The 23,403-nt window shown below is 37.5% G+C and overlaps 1 protein-coding gene across 1 annotated transcript; it reads right to left on the bottom strand.

Annotated features, from left to right (window-relative positions):
• Window positions 1–8,092: 8,092 nt before the first annotated feature.
• Window positions 8,093–22,802, bottom strand: EXOC1L (exocyst complex component 1 like). The gene is made up of 3 exons (XM_045834661.1): window positions 22,549–22,802; window positions 14,307–14,437; window positions 8,093–8,359 (listed from the first exon to the last, which is right to left on the bottom strand). The coding sequence occupies exons 1-3, from the start codon at window positions 22,667–22,669 to the stop codon at window positions 8,093–8,095; spliced, it is 519 nt and encodes a 172-aa protein (XP_045690617.1). The 5' UTR covers window positions 22,670–22,802.
• Window positions 22,803–23,403: the final 601 nt, after the last annotated feature.

Below are 23,403 nucleotides of genomic sequence, written 5' to 3'. Positions count from 1 at the left end.
AACCTGTATTCACTTCACACATTTTGGAGGATGAAGGGAAGTCCCTCTTCCTCAACTTGAAAGCCCTGAGGAAGGAAGGACAGAGTGTACAACTATGTCCAGGACCCTGCCTGATGGAGCACCAGGGAGAGGCTTGGGCACCTGGCTCTGTGACCTTTGTTTAGCGAGACATTCCACAGATCTCACAAAGAAGCCTTTCTTATAGTCCACTGTACTGTGGTTCAAACTGTCCCCTAATTTAAGCCTGATTGATTTTAATTTGAGCATGAAGCAAGAGCTCTTTATATGTTTCAGAAACTTATTTGGGTTCATATGATTTTATTTTTTCCTTATGCCTAGTTCAGGGGACTTTTATTATATCAGTTACTTTGATTTTTCTCTTTTCTACTTCTTAGCATGGTTTTCTTGTAATCAGTTATGCACATTCCTATCTGAAGAATAAATAGCTTTTCAGACATGTCAGACTATTAGTATCAACACAAGAGACAGCAAGTACTTTGTTCTGGAGCAGTGAGTGTCACAGTGTCCTACTTTCCAGAATCTTACTTTATAAGTGGCTTTAACAGTGAGAAGGTGAGAGAAGAGCTTCTACTGTTGTGCACAGGAAGCAATTGTTTTAGGCTCCCTTAGAAACAGATGCTGAATATCGGTCGGTTTAATACTTTCCATTTATTTTCAGGTTTATAGAAGGAAGTTAGGGAGCCACTAAATGAGGATGGTAATTACCTATATCACTATTAATTAGATAAATATTAATTAGATAATAGACGCGCATCCTACATAGAGAAGTAATGCAATAAGATGTACAGATACAAGGAAGGCAAAGGTTGGCTTGCAAAATCACATTGCATTTCAAAGCTTTTTTAATGCAGATACATATGGTGGGTGATATTGACAGTAACAGGTACAGTGCTAAGCTCCCTATTAACCTTCAGAGAGATTTTCTCATGAGTGTAGAGATCATCTCTCATCTAATTCTGAATCTCTTCTGGGAATTGCCTACCGTGGACAAAAGTCTACATATTTTGGCTTGAAGTAAAGGTCAATGATTCTCAGCATGACTTAGTTAATACACTTTGGTCAAGTGCTGGCCATAGGATTTTCTACTCTCTGCACTTGGGGAATTTAGAAGCAATGCCACTGCAAGCCTAGACCTGCACTTGGAGGTGTAAACAAATCAAGATAAATATAAATGATCACACAGGCCTGACCACATTCATTGTTGCCGAAATATTCTGCTCTAAACATATATTTTTCCTTTACCCGAAAGAGTCATTAAATTTTCACCATTTGTATGAGTAAAATTCAGTGGGAAGATATGTTTTCACATATACTTAGTAATGTGGTTAAACAACAGTCAGTAAGTAACTTTCTGATAAGTAGCTCTTAAACTGGGCAAAAATAAAGTTGTTGTGATTCCTGTTTTTACTTAGTGACAATAAGTATAGATGATTAACTTTTGCCATTACTGAAGGTCTTTCAGGATCAGGGACTTCTAGGAGAGGAATGGAATGAGTCCCATAACTGTTGCATGTATATAATATTAGTACTTCTGTAATAGTTTGTTACCTATCTTTCCACAGAATCTTCAGTCTTTCAGGCAAAATATTTAAAGTTAGTAGTAAGCAAAATGGAGATAGTCAAACTATGAAATAGAAAAGCACCATTGTTAGGAGAAATTCAGTAAAAGTAGTCTCCAGTAAGTTGTCCAGCCTGGAATGATTATATTAGAACAATATACAAAAACTTGATATTAGGACTACCCATTAATAAAAGTTAGTTTACCTGGAACAAATTTCCATCAACATGGTGAAATAGAAGATTTGTTTCTGAAATTATTAATGTCTACACAATTAATTTTTTTCTCTTGATAGCAAAACATAAATTCGGCTTGTCAATATCAGCAGTGGTGGAAAATTACAAGTATTTTTATGTGGCTTAATATTCTTATCGTTGTTAATTTTCAGGACAGTTTATGGTTTTTATTCGTTTGGTCATTTGTTTGAGGGTAAGAAAAACTTGAAAGCACAATGGATTGTTCATTTCCTAAACACTTTCAGTTATTTTTTTTTTAATTTTTAAAACTATGTATTGATTTTAGGAAGGGGGGCAGGGGGAAACACTGGTGTGAGACAGAAATATCAATTGGTTGCCTCCCATACATGTCCTGAACCTTCGGTTATTTTTTCTCATTTTTTTTATTATCGTGAAATACATATAACATAAAGTTTATCATCTTACCTACTTTTAAGTGCACGTTCTGGGGTATTAAGCACATTCACATTGTTGTGCAGCCATCACCACCACCCATCTCCATGACTCTTTCCATCTTGCAAAACCGAAACTCCATTCCCATGAAACAGTAACTCCCCACTCCCTCCTTCCCAGCCGCTAGCAATCCCTTTATTGCTTAGTGATTCTTTGTCCTTTTAATAGGATTTCTTTGGTAGAGAATTCAATATTTAAAAATATTACATATGATAAAAAAGTTTGTCTTCTTAAGAACCCTTACAGTATCTGGGAAATAATTCTGTTCATTCATAATTTCCTGGCTCAGACTTTCCTGAAAGGGAAAAACAGCTGCTCTCACATCATGAATAAGCTGCTGTCAAAGGTTGTGGAAACAAGTGGCCAACGTGTCCATTAGTTCTTTTTTAGCAGGACTTGGCTCCACTTACCCAAGGAGTACGTTTCCAGCTTCTGCCCTGGCTGGCGTGGCTCAGTGGATTGAGCACCAGCCTGCAAACCAAAGGGTCGCTGGTTCGACTCCTAGTCAGTGCACATGCCTGGGTTGTAGGCCAGGTCCCCAGTAAGGGCCACATGAGAGGCAATGGCACATTGATGTTTCTCCCCCTCTCTTTCCCTCTCCCTTCTCCTCTCTCTAAAAATCAATTAATAAAACCTTTGAAAAAAAGTTTTCAGCTTCTCCCACAACCAAGCCAGCTTTAAGGGTAACAAGTCAATGGAAAGATCATGCATTTATTGGCTACTTTCTTAAAGATTTCTTTTTTAAAAAGTGTATCATTTGCTAATGGAAAGTATAGCAACTATAAACCAAAGAAATACCTTTAAGTTTTAGGTCTCCTTGTTACAAAATATAAATTTAGTCTTCCAAAAAAAGCTCACTTTTATATTTATAAAATATCTACTTGAGCAGGCACTGTAATACCTGCCAAGAGGAAACCAAAGACAAACCAGCTTTCATCATGACTTTAAGGAATTTGGAGTGAGAACTGATGAGCATTGGACACACCTACCCAGTGGGCTACTACTTCCTTGCCCATGCAATGCCTTGGTATGAATTTGAATGAAGCATACCTTTTTATTTTCTTTTTTACTTAAAAAAGAAAATAAAAATTTAGGTAATATATTATTGTACAACCTGAATAACTCTCCCTAAGGGGGATTTCCAGAACCCAAGCCTGACGAGTGCATTCTTTGCTACCAGCCATCCTCACAACCCCCATGTAGGTGAGGAGACGAAGTCAGCATGGCTCAGGCTTCTGAGAGTAGCAGGTGAGCAAGAGAAGCAACCTGAGGAGTTTGTTAGGTTGAGTTATCCGTTTCTATTGCTCCTCTATATTTTTATTATACATTCACATTCTTGACATGACCTTGTGGTGCATAGAGTATATTCCTTGCCTTTTCACCTTGAATTTGGCCTAGTGACTTGCTTGGACCAATGGGTTGCTAGCAGACATGATGTGAGAAGTTTGAAATGTGCTTTCACAGTTGGGCTTGCCCTTTGTGTTCCTGTCTTTGATCATAAGAAGGAAAAGTTCTGGATAATTGCTGATCCAAGGAGGAAGAGAGATGTGAAGCAAACCTGAACTCAACTGGAAGCTTGGAGCCCAGCACAGCCAGTCTCAGCCTAGTTCAACCATATTCTAGTCAACCTAACGATGCATGAGCAAGAGCTAAATACTTGTTTTTCAAACCACTCAGACTCACTGTTGTTTGTTATGTGGCATTATTGTGAGAACAGCCAGATGATATAAAGACATGCTCAGAATAGCATTAAGAGGGAGCGTGGACAATTGCTGGAGTGAGAATGTTCACAGTATTCTCCATGAATGCAGGTGAGGGTTATGAGGGAGGGAACTGTTCCCCAGTATCCCAGAAATCAGCGACTCGGCCTGAAATTAGAAATTTCACCTGTAAATTGTTATCTAAATTTATTTATGTCTATAAAGAAATTATTCTCCACTCTGGCTGGTGTGGCTCAGTGGATTGAGTGCTGGCCTATGAATCGAAAAGTCGCCGATTCGATTCCCAGCCAGGCATATGCTTGGGTTGCAGGCCAGGTGCTTGGTTGAGGGCATGTGAGAGGCAACCGATTGATGTATCTCTCACACATTGATGTTTCTCTCCTTTCTTTCTCTCTCCTTCTCCCCTCTCTAAAAGTAAATAATAAATAAAATCTTTAAGAAAAAAGAAGTTTTTCTCCTTTAGATGTGGTCCTCTTGGGTGGTACACCCTGAATGCCTGTATGGGTTACTCTGTCAGTCTTGGCAGTTGGGCCTCAGGAATTTCAAATGGCTTGCAGCAGTTTGTGTAAGAGAGGAGTAAAAGAAAAATATATATAAGGAAAGAGTAAAGAGAAATAAAGGCATTTTGGCTTGCAGAGGAATTAAACTTGAAAGAATGAGGAAGAAGAGAACACAGAGAAGGCAAAGGGAAGAGAGGAGAAATGTAAAATAAGCAAATATGATCTGGTTGTCGGTAAGCACCTAAAAAATCAGATTTCCTTTATTGGGATTACATGTCAAGAAAATAAATACACATATCTCGTATGCTTCCTGTGTATAATTCAAAGGTGAATGAGATACTATCTTCAATCTTATTCTGAAAACATCAGTCCAATATAGAAAATAGTCACTTTTGTTAACCACGATCTGAACTTTTTACCTGAGAAGTAAACACGTGAGCTATACAGATAGGTTTTTATTAGTTGGAGAGGACAGTGCAAAATTACAAGATGTATAAGATTTTTCTAACCTACTATCATTTGAACTGCCTGCTTTGACAAAAAAAAAAGATGTTTTTACTTGTTGTCCTCAACTAGAGGACATTTTCCTTCTCAACACACCTAAATAGCTAAGTGACTTGCTTTCAGGGACTGAGATACAACTAACTCATTTGTCCCCATTCGGATGTTGTAGGTATAGGATAGTCTTCCTCATCTTTTAGCTACTTCAAAAAAATCAACTCAAACAGGTATTTAAAATTTTTTATTTTGAAAAATTAGTCTCACAGAGATATTGCAAAGACAGCACAGAGAGCTCCCACCCCCTCCTGGCCCAGCTTCCCCTGGTGTAAACATCTTTCATCCCCATGGTACAATGGTTAACATGAGAAAATTAACCTTAGTGTAATATCACTAGCTAAATTATGGATCTTACTCAGATTTTTTCCTGAGGGATTGCACCAATGTCCTTTTTTCTGTTTCAGGGGCCAATCCAGGCTCCCGCATTAAATTTAATTGTTATGTCCCCCTAAGCCACTTCAACTTGTTCTTCAGTGTTATGGGTTGACATGTGCTCCCCAAAATTCATATTTTGAAGTCCTAACCCCCACTATTGCAGAATGTGACCTTATTTGTAGTTAGGGTCTTCATAGAGGTAATCAAGTTAAAATGAAGTTAGGACAGTAGGCTCTCTAATTCAGTGTGACTCTTGTCCTCCTAGAAACAGGAGATGCATACGCAGAAGGATGATGATGTGAAGACACCGGGAGAAGACGGCCGTCTACAAGCCAAGGGGAGGTGCCTGGAACAGATTCTTCCCTCACAGCCCTCACAGAACCAGTGTTGCTGAGATCTTGGTCTGGGACTTCCAGGCTCCAGAACTATGGCACAATCCATTTTTGCTTCTTAAGCCTCTCAGTTTGTGGGTAGTTGATTGGCAGCCCTAGCAAATGAATACACTCAGCTTTTTTATATCTTTCATGATATGTACACTCTTTTTCTTTTAGTGACTAGACAGATATTCCACTCATTTGTGACGGAATAAGACTACTATTACACCTACTAATTTTAAGAACTAATATTTATTGTGTGCTCTTTGAGGTCAGTCTTGGAGCTGCTGTTTCCTGTCTCACTGTGAACACGCTCTCAATAGGACTCACATGTGCCTAGCATCTGCCTTGGCTCTTAGCGTTTAATTCTCACTGTATCTTTTTGAGGTATGTCCAGGATAAATCCTTTTATCCAGAATGGGGCTCAGGCCATATAATTGAAAAAAGTCAATGAAGGCAGGAAATCATACAAAATACATACACTTTAAACATTTTTCTTCTTGTTTTCCTTCCCTTTGCCTGGCTCAGAAAGCTGATCTCATTTTATTTTATTATTTACTTTATTACTAGTTTTCTTTTTACCTCCTTTACCCTGTGGCAACCACCAATCTGTTCTCTGTGTCTATGAGCTTTGTTTTTTGTTTGTTTGTTTTTTAGAATCCACATATAAGACAGATCATATTTCTCTTTCTCTATCTGACTGACTTCCCTTAGAATAATGCCCTTAAGGTCCAACTATATTGTTTCAAATGAATAGATTTCATTCCTTTTTATGGCCAAATAATATTTCATTATATATAATCTGACTGCTTACTTTCTGCTATTTAAGTGGCATATACATGAAAAATGGAATATTATATATACTATAATTTCGCTGTTCATCCATTGAAGGACACTTAGGTTGTCTCCACATTTTGGCTATTGGAAATAATGCTGCAATGAACATGGGGTGCATACATCTTTTCAAGTTACTGTTTTTGTTTTCTTTGGTTAAATACCCAGCAATGGAATTGCTGGATCATATGGCAGTTCCATATTTAATTTTTTGAAGAACCTCTGTGTTTTCCACATTAGCTGCACCAATTTACATTCCCACTATCAGTGTACAAGGGATCCCTTTTCTCCATGTCTTTGCCAAAAATTGTTATCTCTTATCTTTTTGGTAATAGCCATTTTAACAAATGCAAGGTAGTATTTCATCATTGTTTTGATTTGCACTTCCCTGATGATTAATGATGTTGAGTATTTTTTCATGTGCCTGTTGTCCACCTGTAGGTCTTCTTTGGAAAGATGTCTCTTCAGATCTTCTGCCCATTTTTAATTGGATTATTTGTTTTTCTGCTATTGAGTTGTATAAATTCTTTATGTGTTTTGGATGTTAGCCCCTTATCAGTTACGTGATACTTTCTCAAATAATAAAAGAAAATGACAGTAATAGAAAATCACCATTAAAAATATCAACATAGTAATTGCCACAGGCAAAATCTTCTAGGATTTTTATAGTTTCAGATTTTCTGTTCAAGTTTTTAGTCCATTTGAGTTGATTTTTTGTGTATGCTGTAAGGTAGAGGTCCAGTGGTATTCTTCTGCACATGGATATCTAGTTGTACCAGAGCCATTGTGGAAAGGATTATGCTCTCCTCTTTGCATAAGATTGGCACCCTTGTCAAAAATCAGTTGACCACAGATGATAGTTTTATTTCTGAACTCTCAGTTCTATTCCATTGCTTTATATGTCTATCCTTATGCCAGTGCCACACTCTTCTGATTACTGTAGATTTGCAGTAAGTTTTGAAATTGGAGATGTGAGTCCTTCAACTTTGTACCTCTTTTTCAACATCGTTTGGCTATTCAGGGACCTTTGGAATTCAAATGAATGTGAGGATTGGCTTTTCCATTTCTGCAAAAAAGAAAAAGCCGTTGGAATTTTGATGGGGATTGCAATGAAACTACCGGTGGCTTTGGGTCGTGCTGACATCTTACCAATATTGTCTTCCTATCTCTGAACATGGGCTGTCTTTTCATATATTTTAGGCCTCTTAAGATAGTAGTTGAGAATACCAATTTATGCAAAACCATTCAATTCCTTTCAAAGTTACCAAGGAACACATAGGCAAAAGTGCCAAAATGTCGAATGATTTCATTAAAACATATTTTACTGTAATTCACAAAGCATCACTTTATTTTCATATAAATAACAGTCACTAGTGAAGGGAAAAAAACCAAAATCATGACTACCAATATTTACTTAGGGAACCACTTTATAGAATACTGGTGGAAAAAAGGGAATACATCTTCAGAGTGGCAGGGGACACAGGGACAGGCACAGCAGATTGAAGGCATAAAAGCATATTCTCATGAGAACCAAGCAGTCCTTGTTGCTGGAGGACCAAACAGAATCATCGTTGATATAAGTCGAGTCAAAGTTCACGATCTGTAAGTCCTTCTTAAGATATGCGTGATTCAGCTTATTTATAGTTCGAGCAAAGGCATATTTAGAAGCACAACTATATGCTTCCAAACGGTACACTTTCTTGAAGTGCAGATCAAAAAACGGGTTGTCCTAGAGGAGAAAGAGAGACATGATTTTATTTGTAGTCAGAAAAGTAACTGGATTTCCTGGATTCTCTCAGATTCTTTTGTATGTGCTTTTTGATTATAAAGTACTAGTACCAAACATATTTCTAAAACCTACACATGAACTTTCAAAAGCTACCTGCTTCAAACACATTGCTTCTAAAAAGAACAATAAAGATTTTTTTATAGGATCTGTAATTTTTCAACTATGCAAATAAAACATGTCTCGGAATATGCAATTATCAACTCTTCCCAGGATAGTAATTTGAGAAGATGGGTAAAGGAGAGGAGAATAGACTTCTCCTTTTTTCTACTGGGAATTTGGTCCTGTGCTACTTCAAAGGCAGAAGCGGGGAATACAGGAAGGCTAATTAGCTTTTGGCATACTGCATACACATCAAGTTAACAGCAAGGAGTTACCTTTGAAGTTAATAACAAGGACCATTAAATCATCGGACTGAAACTGAAAAATTATTAATGACTGCCTCTTATTGGACTGCTCTTGGCTTTTGTTATACTTCCAGTATAGGTGTTTTGAGGAAAAGAAGACATCAACCCTGATCTAAGCCCTGCATGTTAAAATAATCTTTGGTACTGTTACTAATAACAGTAGCAACAATGCCTTGCACTTAAAAAGTGCTTTTCAGTTTACAAAATGCTTTCACATTCATTCCCTGCCAAATCCTAACTCTCTTTGAGGGCAGAGGGTTTGAGTTATTTACTTCGTGTTCATGGCAACTGCTAGGTTCCCAATGAGTGTGTTTTGAGCTGACCTGAGTAGCTCTGTGAAAAGAGAAGTGGAGGTAAACATTGCCCTGTAACTGACACGGAGGCAGAGGCCAAGTGGGAGTGTGCATAATTTGTTAGCAGGTGGTGTGTAAGCATTATGCACAAACAATGGAGGTGTTTGCGATTTCTTTTTCAAATAGGAAAACTCTTGCACCAGGCCAGAAAAAGAATATGGGTTTTGAGGTTAAACAACTATTTTGAATCTCTGATATAACCATGGAATAAGTATTTATGTGATCTGACCCTGCCTTTTCTCCTTTTTTTGATAGGGTTGCTATGAAGTTTACCGTGAAATTCATCATATAAACTGTGTAATATGGAGGCTAAAAAAAATGATAGTCCCCTTTCCCAAATCTGCCTCCAAATGCTAGTGTTACTGCCACCTTGCTTTATATTATTAACAAAATTTAAAAACAAAACAACACTTTTAAAAAGAACGCCTGGTTGCTGTGGCTCAGTTGGTTGCATTGTCCCACAAACTGAGAGGTCACAGGTTCGCTTCTTTTGGTTGGGTCACATGCTTGTATTGCGGGTTTGGTCTCCAGTTGGGGCACATGAAAGAGGCAACTGATCAATGTCTCTCTCTCACATCAGTGTTTCTCTCTCTCTCTCTGTCATCAATAAGCTCAGGTGAGGATTAAAAAAGAGAAAAGAATGTATATGGGTGATGTGATTTTCAGTGCAGTGTTCCCCTAGTTGCACCTTGTAACATTTTTCCTAGCTATCATAATTGCAGCTTGAAAGGCACTTGTGCAGAGCATCTCAATAAAAGGAAATCATACCCATCTGTCACTAAATGCTAATCACACTCCATATATAGTTCCCTCATTGAAACATTTGTCTTCATCATGTAGAAAATACCCTTCATCCTATTGAGGTACTAACAAAGGATTGATAGTTTCCTTTAGCCTAATAATTAAAGCCTGAGCAGGCATGCACATAGAATACAAGTTCCTTCTTTCCTTCTTTCCTTCCTTCCTTCCTTCCTTCCTTCCTTCCTTCCTTCCTTCCTTCCTTCCCGCCTTCCTTCCTTCCTTCTTCCTTTATGAATTTGAGAGGGTGGGTAGGGATAAAAGAAGAGAATAAACCTACTTATAGACTTCCAGAGGGGGGAAATATTTCTTCTTTTCTGCTTGGTGCCAAATTCACCACATTTTAAAAATAGAATTCCTTCCTCCTTTCCTCCTCTATATCCCTCCCTTCCTCTCTCTCACCCTTTCCCCTCCCTCTGTCTGTCTTGATAGACTCCTAGAGCTAAAAGGGGATCTCAGACATCATTCAGTGATCTCTTGTTTATCGTTGGGGTAATAGTTTCCAGAGAGGTGAAGCCCAGGCTACACATGAAGTTATTGGCAGAGCCAGGACAGAACCAAGATCTCAGTCAACCCAACCCCATTTTCTTGCTGCATCATTTTCTCTCCCATTGTACCATGTCAATCTCCAAATCCCCAGACATTTTGATGTCTCCTTTATAATTTGACTTCAATTTCAATTCCATTCCTTTTTAAAGTTGACAACTTTCTGACTCAGAATTGCTCTATTTAAAACTATATTACTGCTATTGAGAAAAATACACACACACACACACATATAAATGTATTCTCAATTATATATATATATATGAGATTGCTGACTCCTGAGGATTCAATTCAAAGGGAAAGGAGATGTGAAAGTGAAATTCCAGGAACAACTGGGATATTTTTACTTCATCCATAGAAAAGAAATCTTTAAAAGAACTGTTCTTTGGATATTATAGGTTTTCTTCTGGTAATCTAATATTTTAGGTCCTAAATGATGAAAAAAGTAGAAATATTCAGTTTTGGGGGTATCTAGCCCACTATCAAAGATAATAGTCTTCCAAGAGGAAAGAGAAGAATCAACACTGTTGTAGGCCAGACCAGAGAGGTGAGGGGAGAAGCAGAGCGGGGCTATTTGTTCACAATGACTGTGAGCTGACGGGTTTGCTGAACGCACCTCTAGACACTGGACGAACTTGCAGAAATACTTATAACAGCACTAATATTTGAGAACTTCACAAAAAATGAAGAATGGTAAAAAAAAAAAAAGGTGGGGATGATAATTCCTGAAACTACAGGTAAGCGAACTTGACACTGATTTCTGATAACATTTAATGTGGCAAAGAAAATTTGGTAAGTACATAAAAGTATAAAGAAAATAATCTAAAAATGTGTAATCTTATCATGCAGAGATAATTATTGTTAAAGTACTGGTTTATTTCATATATACATATACATACACATACCTCTGTATATTTTTGTATTAAAATTTAAGTTCAGATTTCAGTTTTAATAATAGGACAGATTAAATATGCAAAATGAGAATATTATAGAAAAGTTTTGTACTTGTCTGACTTTTTAAAAGTTTACTAAATGGTGAACAATTGTGTTCTCATGTATTCTTTTGGAAACATGGTGCATTGTGTGTCTAATATTCCAGCATATTGATATGCAATAAATGTTAGGAAATGCTTCCTAATTATTTCCTAACAGTTATGTAGAATGTATTATCAGAAAAATGTTATATGAGTCATTAGAAAAGAAAGCAATGAAACCCTGCATGCTTTTACTGAGTATCACGCCAAACACACCAAATTTTAAAAAAGGATTCTTAGGTGATAAGTCAACCAAATAGCAGATAGCATATATTGATTTTGGTAAAGATCTTAGGGACAAAATTTAGGTGTTGAGACTAAATAATTATGTAAGTAATGCAGAATTAAGGACTTATGTGTGTCTAATTCTCCATTGTAGCCTCAGGGCCTGGCAAAGCTTGAGTTCTCAGTGAATGAATGAATGAATGAATGAATGAATATATGTGAATTTGCAGAGATGTTAAACAAGCAATCTAAAGAAGGCAAATTAATATATTTCTGGGTAAAGTCCAGCTCTACCATTTAATAGCTTTGTGACCTTGGGCAAGTCAGTTAATGTCTTGAAGTCTTGTTTTCCTTATCTGTAAATCGGGAATAATAATAGAATTTAACTCATGTGGATTTTGTGATGATTATGTAAAATTATGTGTAGAAAAAGTTTCCTGTGGTTCCTGGCACCTGGTAAGGGTTTACTAAGTGTGACATGGTGGCAGGTAGCAATACTACTGTTAGTAGTAATAGTAGTAGTAATGATATCCTACCAATTACCTAGAGGTAGACACTTCCCCTGCCAGCTTCATTGTTTTTATTATTGACTTGAATGAAGTCCTAAATGTTATGGTTGTTAAATCTGCATCACATTATAGTGACTATTTTAAAAATCATACTATTAGAAGAGTTGACAGGTGGAAGAATAAGCCAGATTGAGAATATAGTACTTAATAGGATTAAGAATAAACGAGTTTGAATTCTACTTCCAACAATAATACAAATATTTATTGAGTATCTAATATATGTCAGGTTGAAGGCTACAGTAAAAGATGAATAATTGTGGTCCCAGGTTGGTTTTTTTTTTTTAGAAGCTTTCCATCCCGAGAAGAGTCAGAAAAAGCCAACACTTGCAGTTTGTGGTATTATGGCTATAATACCTTTATATCCACAATTTAAGGGGGCTTTGGGGGAGGGAGACATAAGTAAGACTTTACCCAATGGAGAGTCTGGGAATGGGGCGAGAGATAGAGGTGACTGGGCATTCTAAGCCTCAAGAGTCAGTAGTTAAGCACAGAGAATGTGTAAAGTTTAAGGTGGGGTTGACCAGTGGTAAAGAAGTCAGATCACTAAGGACCTTTATTTAGGTTTTATTCCATGTAAGTAGAGGGTATGGCAGGTGAGATTAAATGGCAATTTATACACAAAGACGGGAGGTTTCAGGTAAGTGTTTAATAGAAATAAGGAATCCAGATCAAGGGAAATACAAATTAGTCACCCTAAGTCACCCTAAGAATTACATATTGCATGTAATTCTGGGAAAACAGGAGGATTCCAGAAGAGAAAATAGTGTAGTAAAGGGTGTTGAAGCAATGGCATGTAAAACAGTAGCACCATCGCTACTGCCTCTCGGTGTTTATGTTGTCCCGTCATATCTATCATCTTATGCCATCTTTGTATGAAAGTTATTCAAAGAACAAAAGGGGAACATTTAACCTAGAAAAGAGGAAACTTGAGGGGACAGTATAATCGTCCTCAAGTATTGCAAAGGCTGCTATACGAAAGAAGGATTGGAGTTGTTCTGAATTGCTACAAATGCCCAAGTAGGACTGATGGGTGGATATTTTGGTTAAACATAGGTAGAGAATTAAAAAAAAGAAAGTATGGCTGAAACCTATATCACCCTATTAACCAATGTCACCTCAACAAACTTAATAAAATTAAAAAATAAAAAGTAAAGCATGGCATTGCAAAAATAGAATGGACTGTGTCACCTGGGAATGAGCTCTCCAACAGGAGAAGAGACCAGGGAGACTGGGAAAACCACCTGACATCGGTCACGTGGAGAGACTGGAGTAGACATCCTTTCCCCCCACCTCTTAATTTTAAGGTTGTAGGATTTCCAAGAATTATTGATCCTTCTGGAGGATCAAGTGGCTGATAGTAAAATTTGAAGAAAATGAGGGAAGGAATTCCCGAATCTTATGGAGGAATTTGGGGTGGAGAGAGAGTGGCGGTGGAAATGCCATGTATTTAAAGTGTCCAGATTGACGGGGAGAGTGTATTTAATCTGTTAAGAAACCTTGGGAAAGACTCTTTTAAATTTAATAGACAAAATTCAAATTTAAACTGATAAAGACTGAACAACAACAATAACAAACAATCCATACATCATCCCAGTTGACTAAACTTTACCACTTAAGAACACTACATCACACCCTAGCTGGCGTAGCTCAGTGGATTGAGCACAGGCCTGTGAAGCAAAGAGTCGCAGGTTCAATTCCCACTCAGGGTACATGCCTGGGTTGCAGGCCAGTCCCTAGTAGGGGACACATGAGAGGCAACCACACATTGATGTTTCTTTCCCTCTCTTTCTCTCTCCCTTCCCTTCTCTCTAAAAATAAATAAATAAAATCTTTATAAAAAAGAACACTGTGTCATTTTAACATTTAATTACATGCCAAGAATATATGAAGTAGGATATTGAGCCTAAAGATCTCCAGCTTATTGATCCCACCTCTCCCTTACAAAGTGTAACACTTACAGTATCTGCTTCTTTTCCATCAATCTTCTTCAGATCATTCAAAGACCACTTCTTTGTTACTTCATATTTTTCATCTAAGCCTATTCTGTAGTGTTTCACCATAATTATTTTTACTTCTTCATTTTTGGTCACTGTAGGACAGAAAAACAGTTTACATAAACTCCTAGAAGATGATAAATTATTCAGCATCATACTTTTCAGTATTTATGTAACCCTTTTTCATGTAATGAGCTTGAACCTGCCTTATATCTGCATCCCCTTTATGAACCCTGATGTATCTGAACCTTCACAAGTATGCCTCCAGATCTGCTCAATGTGTTGATTTTTGCTACAGTTGTGGTTACACACAGCCACAGTAATGTCTTTCAGACAGAACATTGAGCTATGTGCTTTCAGCTATGCTTTGTGGTGGGGAACGGGGATCAACTCGGGGCAGAAAATAAGATATTTAATGTTAGCACATAGTCAGTGCCAAAGTGTCTACCAGAACAATTTGGAATTTTAATGTATGGCAATGTAAGTAAGTGGGGTCAGGGAAATAAATAGTTTTGCTCACACAGCAACACAGTGTTTGAGAGTGAGCATGAATAGGCATTCTTTTAAAGTTACCATGAGATGTTTGATGCAGAAAAGCTTGCATCACAGATACACCTCTTTGGTATTGTTTGAGATTTTTAATCCTCTCTAGAGTGTCTCTAAAATTCTAGTATTCGAAATATGTCCTCAAGACAAAAAGTTCCAGTACTGTTCTTTAAAAAGTGTGGGAAGATCATTGCTTATTTTATGTGAACAAAATTAGGAAATGATTTCCTGGCCTTAAAATCATTGTCTTTGGCCTCACATGAAAACATCAGAAGAATCCACATTTAATGTTAGAACTCCTGAATAGACAATTGTTGATGAGTTAATAAAGGAGTATTTATTGAGTATCTGCTATGAGCCCGGTAGAACTATTATAGATGCCACAATGGCTAGAACTATTATAGATGTCACAATGTGTACAGGTGTTAGACATGGTCCTTATCCTCTAGAAATGTATGGTTTTGTTGAGGAGACAAAACTAACAGACATGAGTTTCATAAAATATATATTATAAAGATGTATAGGAGTAGAGAGCTGGCAGTTGGAATCAAATATCTTAAACTTTCTTTTAAGATGGATGCTGTCACTTAGGTGTAAGCTGGTTCTGTGTTCTAAGAATGAAACTGGACTCTGTCTTTAGGGAAGACACTCATGTTGTTCTGGAAAATGCTACTTTGGCATGCCTTCCTAGTTAAGACTGTACAAAGCATTCTATCACAGTGCAATCACAGTGACAGGTAAGTGATGTGGAGGGTAGTCCTTGGTTTATAATAACTGTTAAAGTGTTTCATTTTGTATAAGGGACTAGTGTTGTAATCTAAGCATAGGACGTGGGCTATGGACATAGAAGTGGCAAATCCCTGAGGCACTGATGACACTCGGTAGAAATAACACGACATGGAAACCAAAACAGTAAAGTCAGGAGGGTGAGCTGGATGAAGGGAAAGAGATGGAAGTTTATAGTTTAAGGAATGGAGATATGGACTGGGATTTTTCTGTGTGGATAGGTTTGCAAGACTAGGTAAGTAGGGGAAAGAGCAGAGGAAAAAGGTGAGACAGAGCGGAGAAGAGAAACTTGCCAGCAGAGCAGTCTGAGAACGGGCTATCGGGAAAGAAACAGTGCAATCCTATGAATATCAAGATGGCAAGAATTTTGAAGATTTGAAGACAATCCTCTGAAGCCACTTTGCTGGGTAAAGCAAGAGGTTAGTCCAGGCACTGAATCTGACTTGGGGGAGATCATTGATTTCTTCCCTGTGGGCAGTTTCTCTAGAACAGTAAAGGCGGAAGACAGCTTGCAGAGGATTCCTTCACGCACTACCACTGGGTGGATACTGTCCGCCAGTTCCTGGGTTAGGTAGGACTCAGTAAAGAAATAAGAAGAGACTAAAGGCTATGATTTAGATCTCAAACTCTAAGAGTTTGGAAGAGGAGGGATTGCATATTTGGAGACTAAGGGAGTGATTGAGAGCCATGTCCCGGAGGGGACCTAAAACAGAAGGAAGGTCTTAACCAAAGATCAAAATAATGGCTCAGAGTTCAGAAACTGTGTGCAAAAGTTGATGGGTTTCTGCCTATGCACATATCTCCAGCACTAAAAAAGGTTCGTTTGTGGACTGAAATGGCAGTTGTGTCTGTCCAGACAAAGGCTCTACCTCTGACCCAAAGGATGGTATTCTTGTTCTGCTTAGCTGCCTCACTATTTAGGGGCTGGGAGAGGATGGGAATGGGGAGAAATAATAGGATATTGTATGGAAATGTAATTTGAAGCAAATTCCACTGCCTCATCTATATATTATGATAACCAGCTGATTGATTATAGACCCACTGACTCATTGATTTGATAAATGTTTGAGAGCCCTTTTGAATAAAGCCCTGTGCTAAGCATTGGAATAAAGAATTCCCACAAGGCACCATTCATTCCTGCTCTCACCAAGATTACAGAGAGTGGGGCTTCATGAAGAAAACACATGATCTCATCACTTTATAAATTATATGAATGTATAGGCCTATGGAGTATACCTGAAACTAATATAAACTTTTTAAGCAGCTTGAATAGGACTAGTCGATTGGTTGATAGTAATGAATCAGTGTTAATTTCCTCATTGTGATGGTTGTGTTGTGATTATATAGGAGAGTGTCAATGACTGTAGCAATTACAATCTAAGGTTTCAGTGTGGGCACTGGGGCATTGTGTTGGCAATTTACTCTCAACTGTTTTGGGAAAAAAGTTATTTGTACTATTATTGTTGCAATTCTTTAGTAAGTTTGGAATTATTTCAAAATAGAAAGAAAAATTATGTTTAAAAGACCCCCCCCCCCCCACATGATCACAGTGCTGTGAATGTGGCAAGGACAGGGTGATCAGGAACACAGAGAAGGGACATCTTCATGCATCTGGGAGTTGGGGAGAGCCTTTTGAAGGGGGTCTTCTGAGTTGTCAAGGGCAGGGTGTTAGAATGAAGAAAGGGGTAAAGGGAATTCTGGAGCAGCGTGTGTACAGAAGCATGAAATACTTGACGCTTTTGAGTCACACAGCATTTGGTATTGTTGGCTTGAAGTGTGAAGGTGAGTGGGTGGTACAAAGGAGGATGGGAAGGGGCAAGGTAGTCTGGAATGCTAGGCGAAGGACTTTAAATGTCATCCTGAGAGCTGTGTGTGTGGGAGGATTTGAGAGGAGGGCTGTTCCTAAAGGACTTTAAGTGAATGGATAGGAGAAGCTTTACGTTTTGGAAAGGCTTTTTGTTGTTTTTTGTTTTTTCCATTCTGTAAAGGATGGGTTGGAGGGAGGGAATGGAGACAGAGATGTTAAGAAAGTAGGATCTATCGAGTTTTCTTACATTAGTGGTCTTTGTCCACTAACATTAACTAAGAAAGTTAGAGCATGCTGTAAGCGTTAATCTTTTGGTACAATGATGCAGCACAGAGACAGTCCAGCACCCTTAATTTGGCAAAATCGTCTCCTCTGGAGCCAATGAGGCTCAGAGATTATCTTTAGCCAAGAGTCAGAGAAGTCTCCTCAGGCTGGACTGGCCCCAATCCCTAATTCCCACACTTCAGCTGTGCTGCCAGCCAAAATTAAATGGCCATATCCACATTAATGGAGTGGGAAAGTGGAAACTTATCACATCGTCTTAAAACAGAAATGTGTTTATACAGTCAAAATGTTAGACAGTTGGTTTCAGTAACATCAGAGATGACACTGAATAATTATTGTTTAGTGAGTAATATCTATAGGCCCAGGGAAATTCAGAATGAGACTGCACCAGTTTCAATATTTTAGTTAGCATTTTCAAAGTTACAATCTTAAGTCATGTCCACTATTTATTTTTACTCTTAATTTCAAAATAAACATTGTCATTAATAACTGTATCTTTTACAATGGTAAAATAGTCACTATTATTTATGAGGCTAAATGGAAAGGAGACCAGCCAATTGAACAAATGTAATTTGGCAGAACAGAAGAAGAAGTAGCTCCTGAGGAAGCTGCGCAGCAACGCTTTAAATAAACAAACGACTGTTATTTTACGGCCCTAGTGTTTTTCATCACTGAAATTAAACAATATTGAAAAATTACTGTGAGTTATCAATGACAAGAAGCTTCAGTGAAGATGTTTCAGTGTATTGATGATGTCTGAGGTCACTGAGAGTGCTATTATTGATTTCATCAAAAAATAATTTTCATATAATATTTTTCCTGGAAATGTTTTTTAATCTTCACTCAAGGTTATGTTTATTAGAGAGAGAGAGAGAGAGAGAGAGAGAGAGAGAGAGAGATAGAGAGAGAGAGAGAGAGAGAGATCCATCTGCTCCTGGGGGAACTGGGATTGAATTGCAACCCAGGTACGTTACGTTCCCCCACCAGAATAGAACCCACAACTTTTGGTGCATGGGAGGACACTCCAACCAACTGAGCAAACCAGCCAGGGCTAGAAATATTTTTATAAAATCAATTTGGAGGCTACACTGGGTACCATAGATTGAATGTTTGTGTTCCCTAGTCAAATTCATATGTTGAAATCCTAACCCCAAGGTGACCGTATTATGAGGTGGGGCCTCTTGGAGGCAGGGTCTTCATAAATGGGATTCGTGTGCTTATAAAAAGACCTCAGAGAGATCCCTTGCCCCTCTGCCATGCAAGGTCATAAGGATAAGACTACTGTGGAAGAGGACGAGAGGCCTCACCAGACATGGAATCTGCCAATGCCATGACCTTGGACTTCCCAGCCTTCAGAACTGTGAGAAATAAATATTTGTTGTTTATAAGCCACCCAGTCTCTAGCGTTTTGTTTCTTATTAACCTATTAATTTCTTTTTTAAATACTCTTACTGTTAACATTTTTATTGTAAATGATTTTACAAAATCGTTAGATTCTCTGGTTCAAAGAGAAGTTCTGGCATCAAAATGCAATATGTATGGAAAATTTATGTATATTGCTTTCATAATTCTAACATATGCCATTTATTTGCAAATTAATTCTATGAGTAGAAAATCTCTTTCTAAATATATGAGAATACTTAAAATGATGTATATGAACATGTATATAATTGTTATTTAAAAATACATAATTTACATAATTTAATATATAATAAATATATATACTTTTATACATAGCTGTATATTTTACTTTTATTACAAATATTTATCTAAAAGTATAATCTTGATACAAATATATTTCAGCATATGTTTTCACAGTAAATATATTGCTCTGTATATTAAAACAATAACCCTACCTTTTATTTTATTTATTTGGAACATAATTTATCACGTTTGTGACTTAAGACTTAACAAGAGAGAACCATGTGTGTTGCAGGTGTGACTATTGCCATTTCAGAGACGTCAGTACTGAGTCCACAGAAGGTAATTATTTTGCCCCAAATTTCACAGCTGGCAGGCAGGCAAAGCAGAGTCAGGTTTCACGCCCGTTCTTTCTGATTCCAAACCTTCCAACATGCATTCCTCCATGCCCTGCTACTTCCCATTTAATTATGGCTAATGTTTCATGTGCCATTTCAAGTCCTTTAGAATTTCTTTAATTCAATTACACTCTCATCGTTGCACGAATGACTCACCCCTTTTCAAGTACCCACACATAATAGAGCTCCTCCCTCCTTCATAAGTAGATGCTGCTTTTAACAGCCAGGCATAATAATGTTCTAGCCGAGGGGAAGCTAACCCTGAGGAGAAAAGATCGTGCAAACCCTGAGGTGGGAGGGTACTAAGATGCCCAGAAACCCCCATGGTAAGTCCTAGCAAACTACAGAGAGGGTGATTGAGTCTGTAACATCTGGTTTTTGACATTGACCAGGTAATGTGTCAAAAATAACAGCAAATCACAATCATCTGGTTGTGAAACTCCTGCAAGTGACAGACTCTGATCAGATAAATAGAAAGTTTAACTTAAACACATCTTCTTTAATTTGAAAAATGCATGATGGGATTTGACTACTCCAGATATATGATTCTTAAAAATTTGGAACTGCTGGGTTGTAGGATATAAAAGAAAATCGTAACTATGTGTCTGTCTACTCCCCGGAGGTGACCAACATTCAAATCTGGAGTTACCTGTCTAAACAATTGTGATACGACCTGTTCGATTCACGTTGATGGAAATTTTCTCAGTAAAGCATGGTCAAAGACTTAGGACTGTCCAGCTGCACATTGATTTTATCTTAAATTACTGTTCTGTCTAAATGTATTTGATATAGCCATAAAGAGATGTTGATATTACATTTGGGGAAAGTGCTTTCAAATTGATGGACATGATATAGACGAGAGTCGTGAAACTTAGTGATGAACTAATATGACTTACAATCCTAACTTTTATCAGGAATATCACAATATTGTCTCCTCTTCCTCACATCTGAGAGGGCCTTGTTTTCCCTTGCTTCTTACGTGACAGAATCATTGAATTTTACTAATGATAGTGATCACTTACTTTACTTGGCCATTTCCCAGATGAAAAAATGGAACCTTCAAGGAGTTGCCCTCACACATGTTAACAATGACAACCCCTTGACCTTCCAATCCTACTTAAAAAGACACCTGTCATTTATGAAGAAAGACAGCAGGTGATCCCAGCTCACAGTGTCTTTCTTAGAACTCAAGGATACTGGGGAGAAAAAAAAATCACATCCATATTCAAATATTTAATTCTAGAAGACTTTTTATCCTTTTAGATAGAACAAATTTAGTTAATTATATAGTTGGAGGGAAGCATTAAGGTATATTTGGTAAATTAGATATATATATTATCCTGATTATTTCATTTCTTATAAGTTTTTCTTAAAAAATACTTGTATTCTAATGTTACATAATGTGTAATTAGCTTTATAAAGTAGGATCTCAATAGGTATAAAATTATTAAATATTAATGTTGGAATAGTCATCTTCTCTAATGTATTAAGTCAAAATAATTTAAGATTTGATGGTTAGGACACAATATAGTTTCTAAAATTGTTTCATTTGACTTTTTCCCATACTTTGAATTCTTTCCCTGGGCCAGTCAGACTTTTTACTTTGCTGAAATGCCAAGTCCCCACACTTGGTATTTATACATAGCAAAATATGGTAGATAAAATTCTAGATGTATATACACCACTGTTTTTATTATTGAGTAAATATTATACTTATTAGGATTGATAGAATTTTAAAGAATTCTTAACACTTTTTATAAAATGTTTTACTTCTCTTACAGTGCTCCCTCTTGACATCTTTAGAAAGTCCTTCTAAGCCAATTTCTAGGAACGGGATTTTAACAAGTTGTTTTCCAAAAATGATGAGTTGTGTGTCTTATAAAGGAAAGTCCACAGTGAACACTTAGAGTTTCTAAGCTCTTTCCTCCTAAACTCCTCGACAACATTAAAAGGCATGCATGGAAAAAAATGGAATACTGTATATTAAATTCAATAGTTGTACAAGTATTTCTGTATAAATTCAGCACAAAAATTACTGGTTAGGAAAATCATAATTAAATGCAAAAGCCTATTTTTACCTCTGGACAATTTTCATACATTTTAAAACCATGAGGGAAAATATTTTCATTAAATAAGTTAGAGAAAGTTCTATTAAAGTTCCATCTTCATCCACTAAGTTCTCCCACTAAAGTATTACTCCTGTGAACATACTTCCTATAAGAGAAAGAATTTTTAAAAGATCATTCTCTATTCAAAATGAGCTCTCAGAAGAAAATCTAAGATGTTTATTCTTTCCTAGCATGCAAAAGGAGAACCCTAGTTGTCCGGACTAGTTGGAAATGGAATGGTTTTTTCAATGTATTTTCCAATGTATTTAAAAATGTACAGAGTTCTCTGTTGAATTTTAAAAAATGAGCTCTTCCACAGTAAACCCGCATGCTATGCAAGTGAATTACATAAAAGATCAGAGACAAAATAATCAAATAAAGGAAAATACATACCCAGTTTCATTTTTGAACAACTAGCCAAAATATTCTTAATACAATATTCTTTCTATCTTCCATCTTAGCAGTTAAGAATTCTACAGAATCCAAATTCTGAAACTTGGCATAGTTCAGTTCCATCATGAGAAGATACACATGCTATTATAGTATAGGAAAATAAATGCAAAACATGTTCCTCTACCTCCCAAGCCACTTGGGATTATTTACATTCAGAAATGATAACAGAGAGAACATATTACCTGACACACAGAGGTAATATCTGTCCTGGACCGAGAACTCTATTTCGATAAACTCACACAGATTCTGCGAGAGCGGCTTAAACAGTTTCTTCTCCAAGTCCTCCTTTACCAATGATGACATTTCCTCCAGTTCCACTTGGCCAGATATCTTGGCTCAAGCTCACCCTTTCTTTCCTTCTGCTGCCTAGATTTCTTGTTTTGGTTTGCAGCTCCTTGATGAGTCCTGCCCACCTCCCAACTCTCACTCTCTCAACGTCTCGTTCCTACCCAGGCTCAGGCTCTCAGAGCACTCGGCGCGGTCAGACCCCTTGCTGCGGTATCTGCTCAGTGGCAGTGGCGGCGGCAGCAGCAGCAGCGGCCGCGGCAGCAGCGGCAGCAGCAGCCAAAATACAGCAGCAGCACTAGCCCCACTGTCACTCCTCAGCATCCAGGCTCAAGCAGGCTGCTCTCTAGAGCTCTCCTGTGGTTTGTTGACGGGGAACGTGTTTATGAACACCAGCAGATAGACTTGTGGAGTCCTGGTTATTCTTGTGTGGCAGCCTTTTCCCCTTTCCCATGACTTTGCAGAGGAAGACCACTACTTCAGCTTGATCCCATTTTATAAATGAGCTGCCTGACTCTATTGATTGGGATCATCTTCCATTAAGGACTTTGCCATCATAGGCAAGAGAAAGAGCACTCGTATTTGCTCCTGACACTTCCAACAAGTCCCTCTCCCTCCTTGCTTTCCCCTCCTGCAATTCATTCAGACCTTGGCTTTTTTTTTTTTTTTTGAGAGAGAGTCAGCACTGGTGCCTGGGTCCAAATTATTTTTCAAATGGGCTCAGTTTAATGTTATTTATTTCACTACTTACA

Source organism: Phyllostomus hastatus, unplaced genomic scaffold, assembly GCF_019186645.2.
Source record: "Phyllostomus hastatus isolate PE091 unplaced genomic scaffold, TTU_PhHast_1.1 phas_contig_196, whole genome shotgun sequence".
Classification (NCBI taxonomy): domain Eukaryota; kingdom Metazoa; phylum Chordata; class Mammalia; order Chiroptera; family Phyllostomidae; genus Phyllostomus; species Phyllostomus hastatus.
The sequence above is the reverse complement of the archived record's forward strand: the minus strand, read 5'-3'. Positions and strand labels throughout refer to the sequence as shown.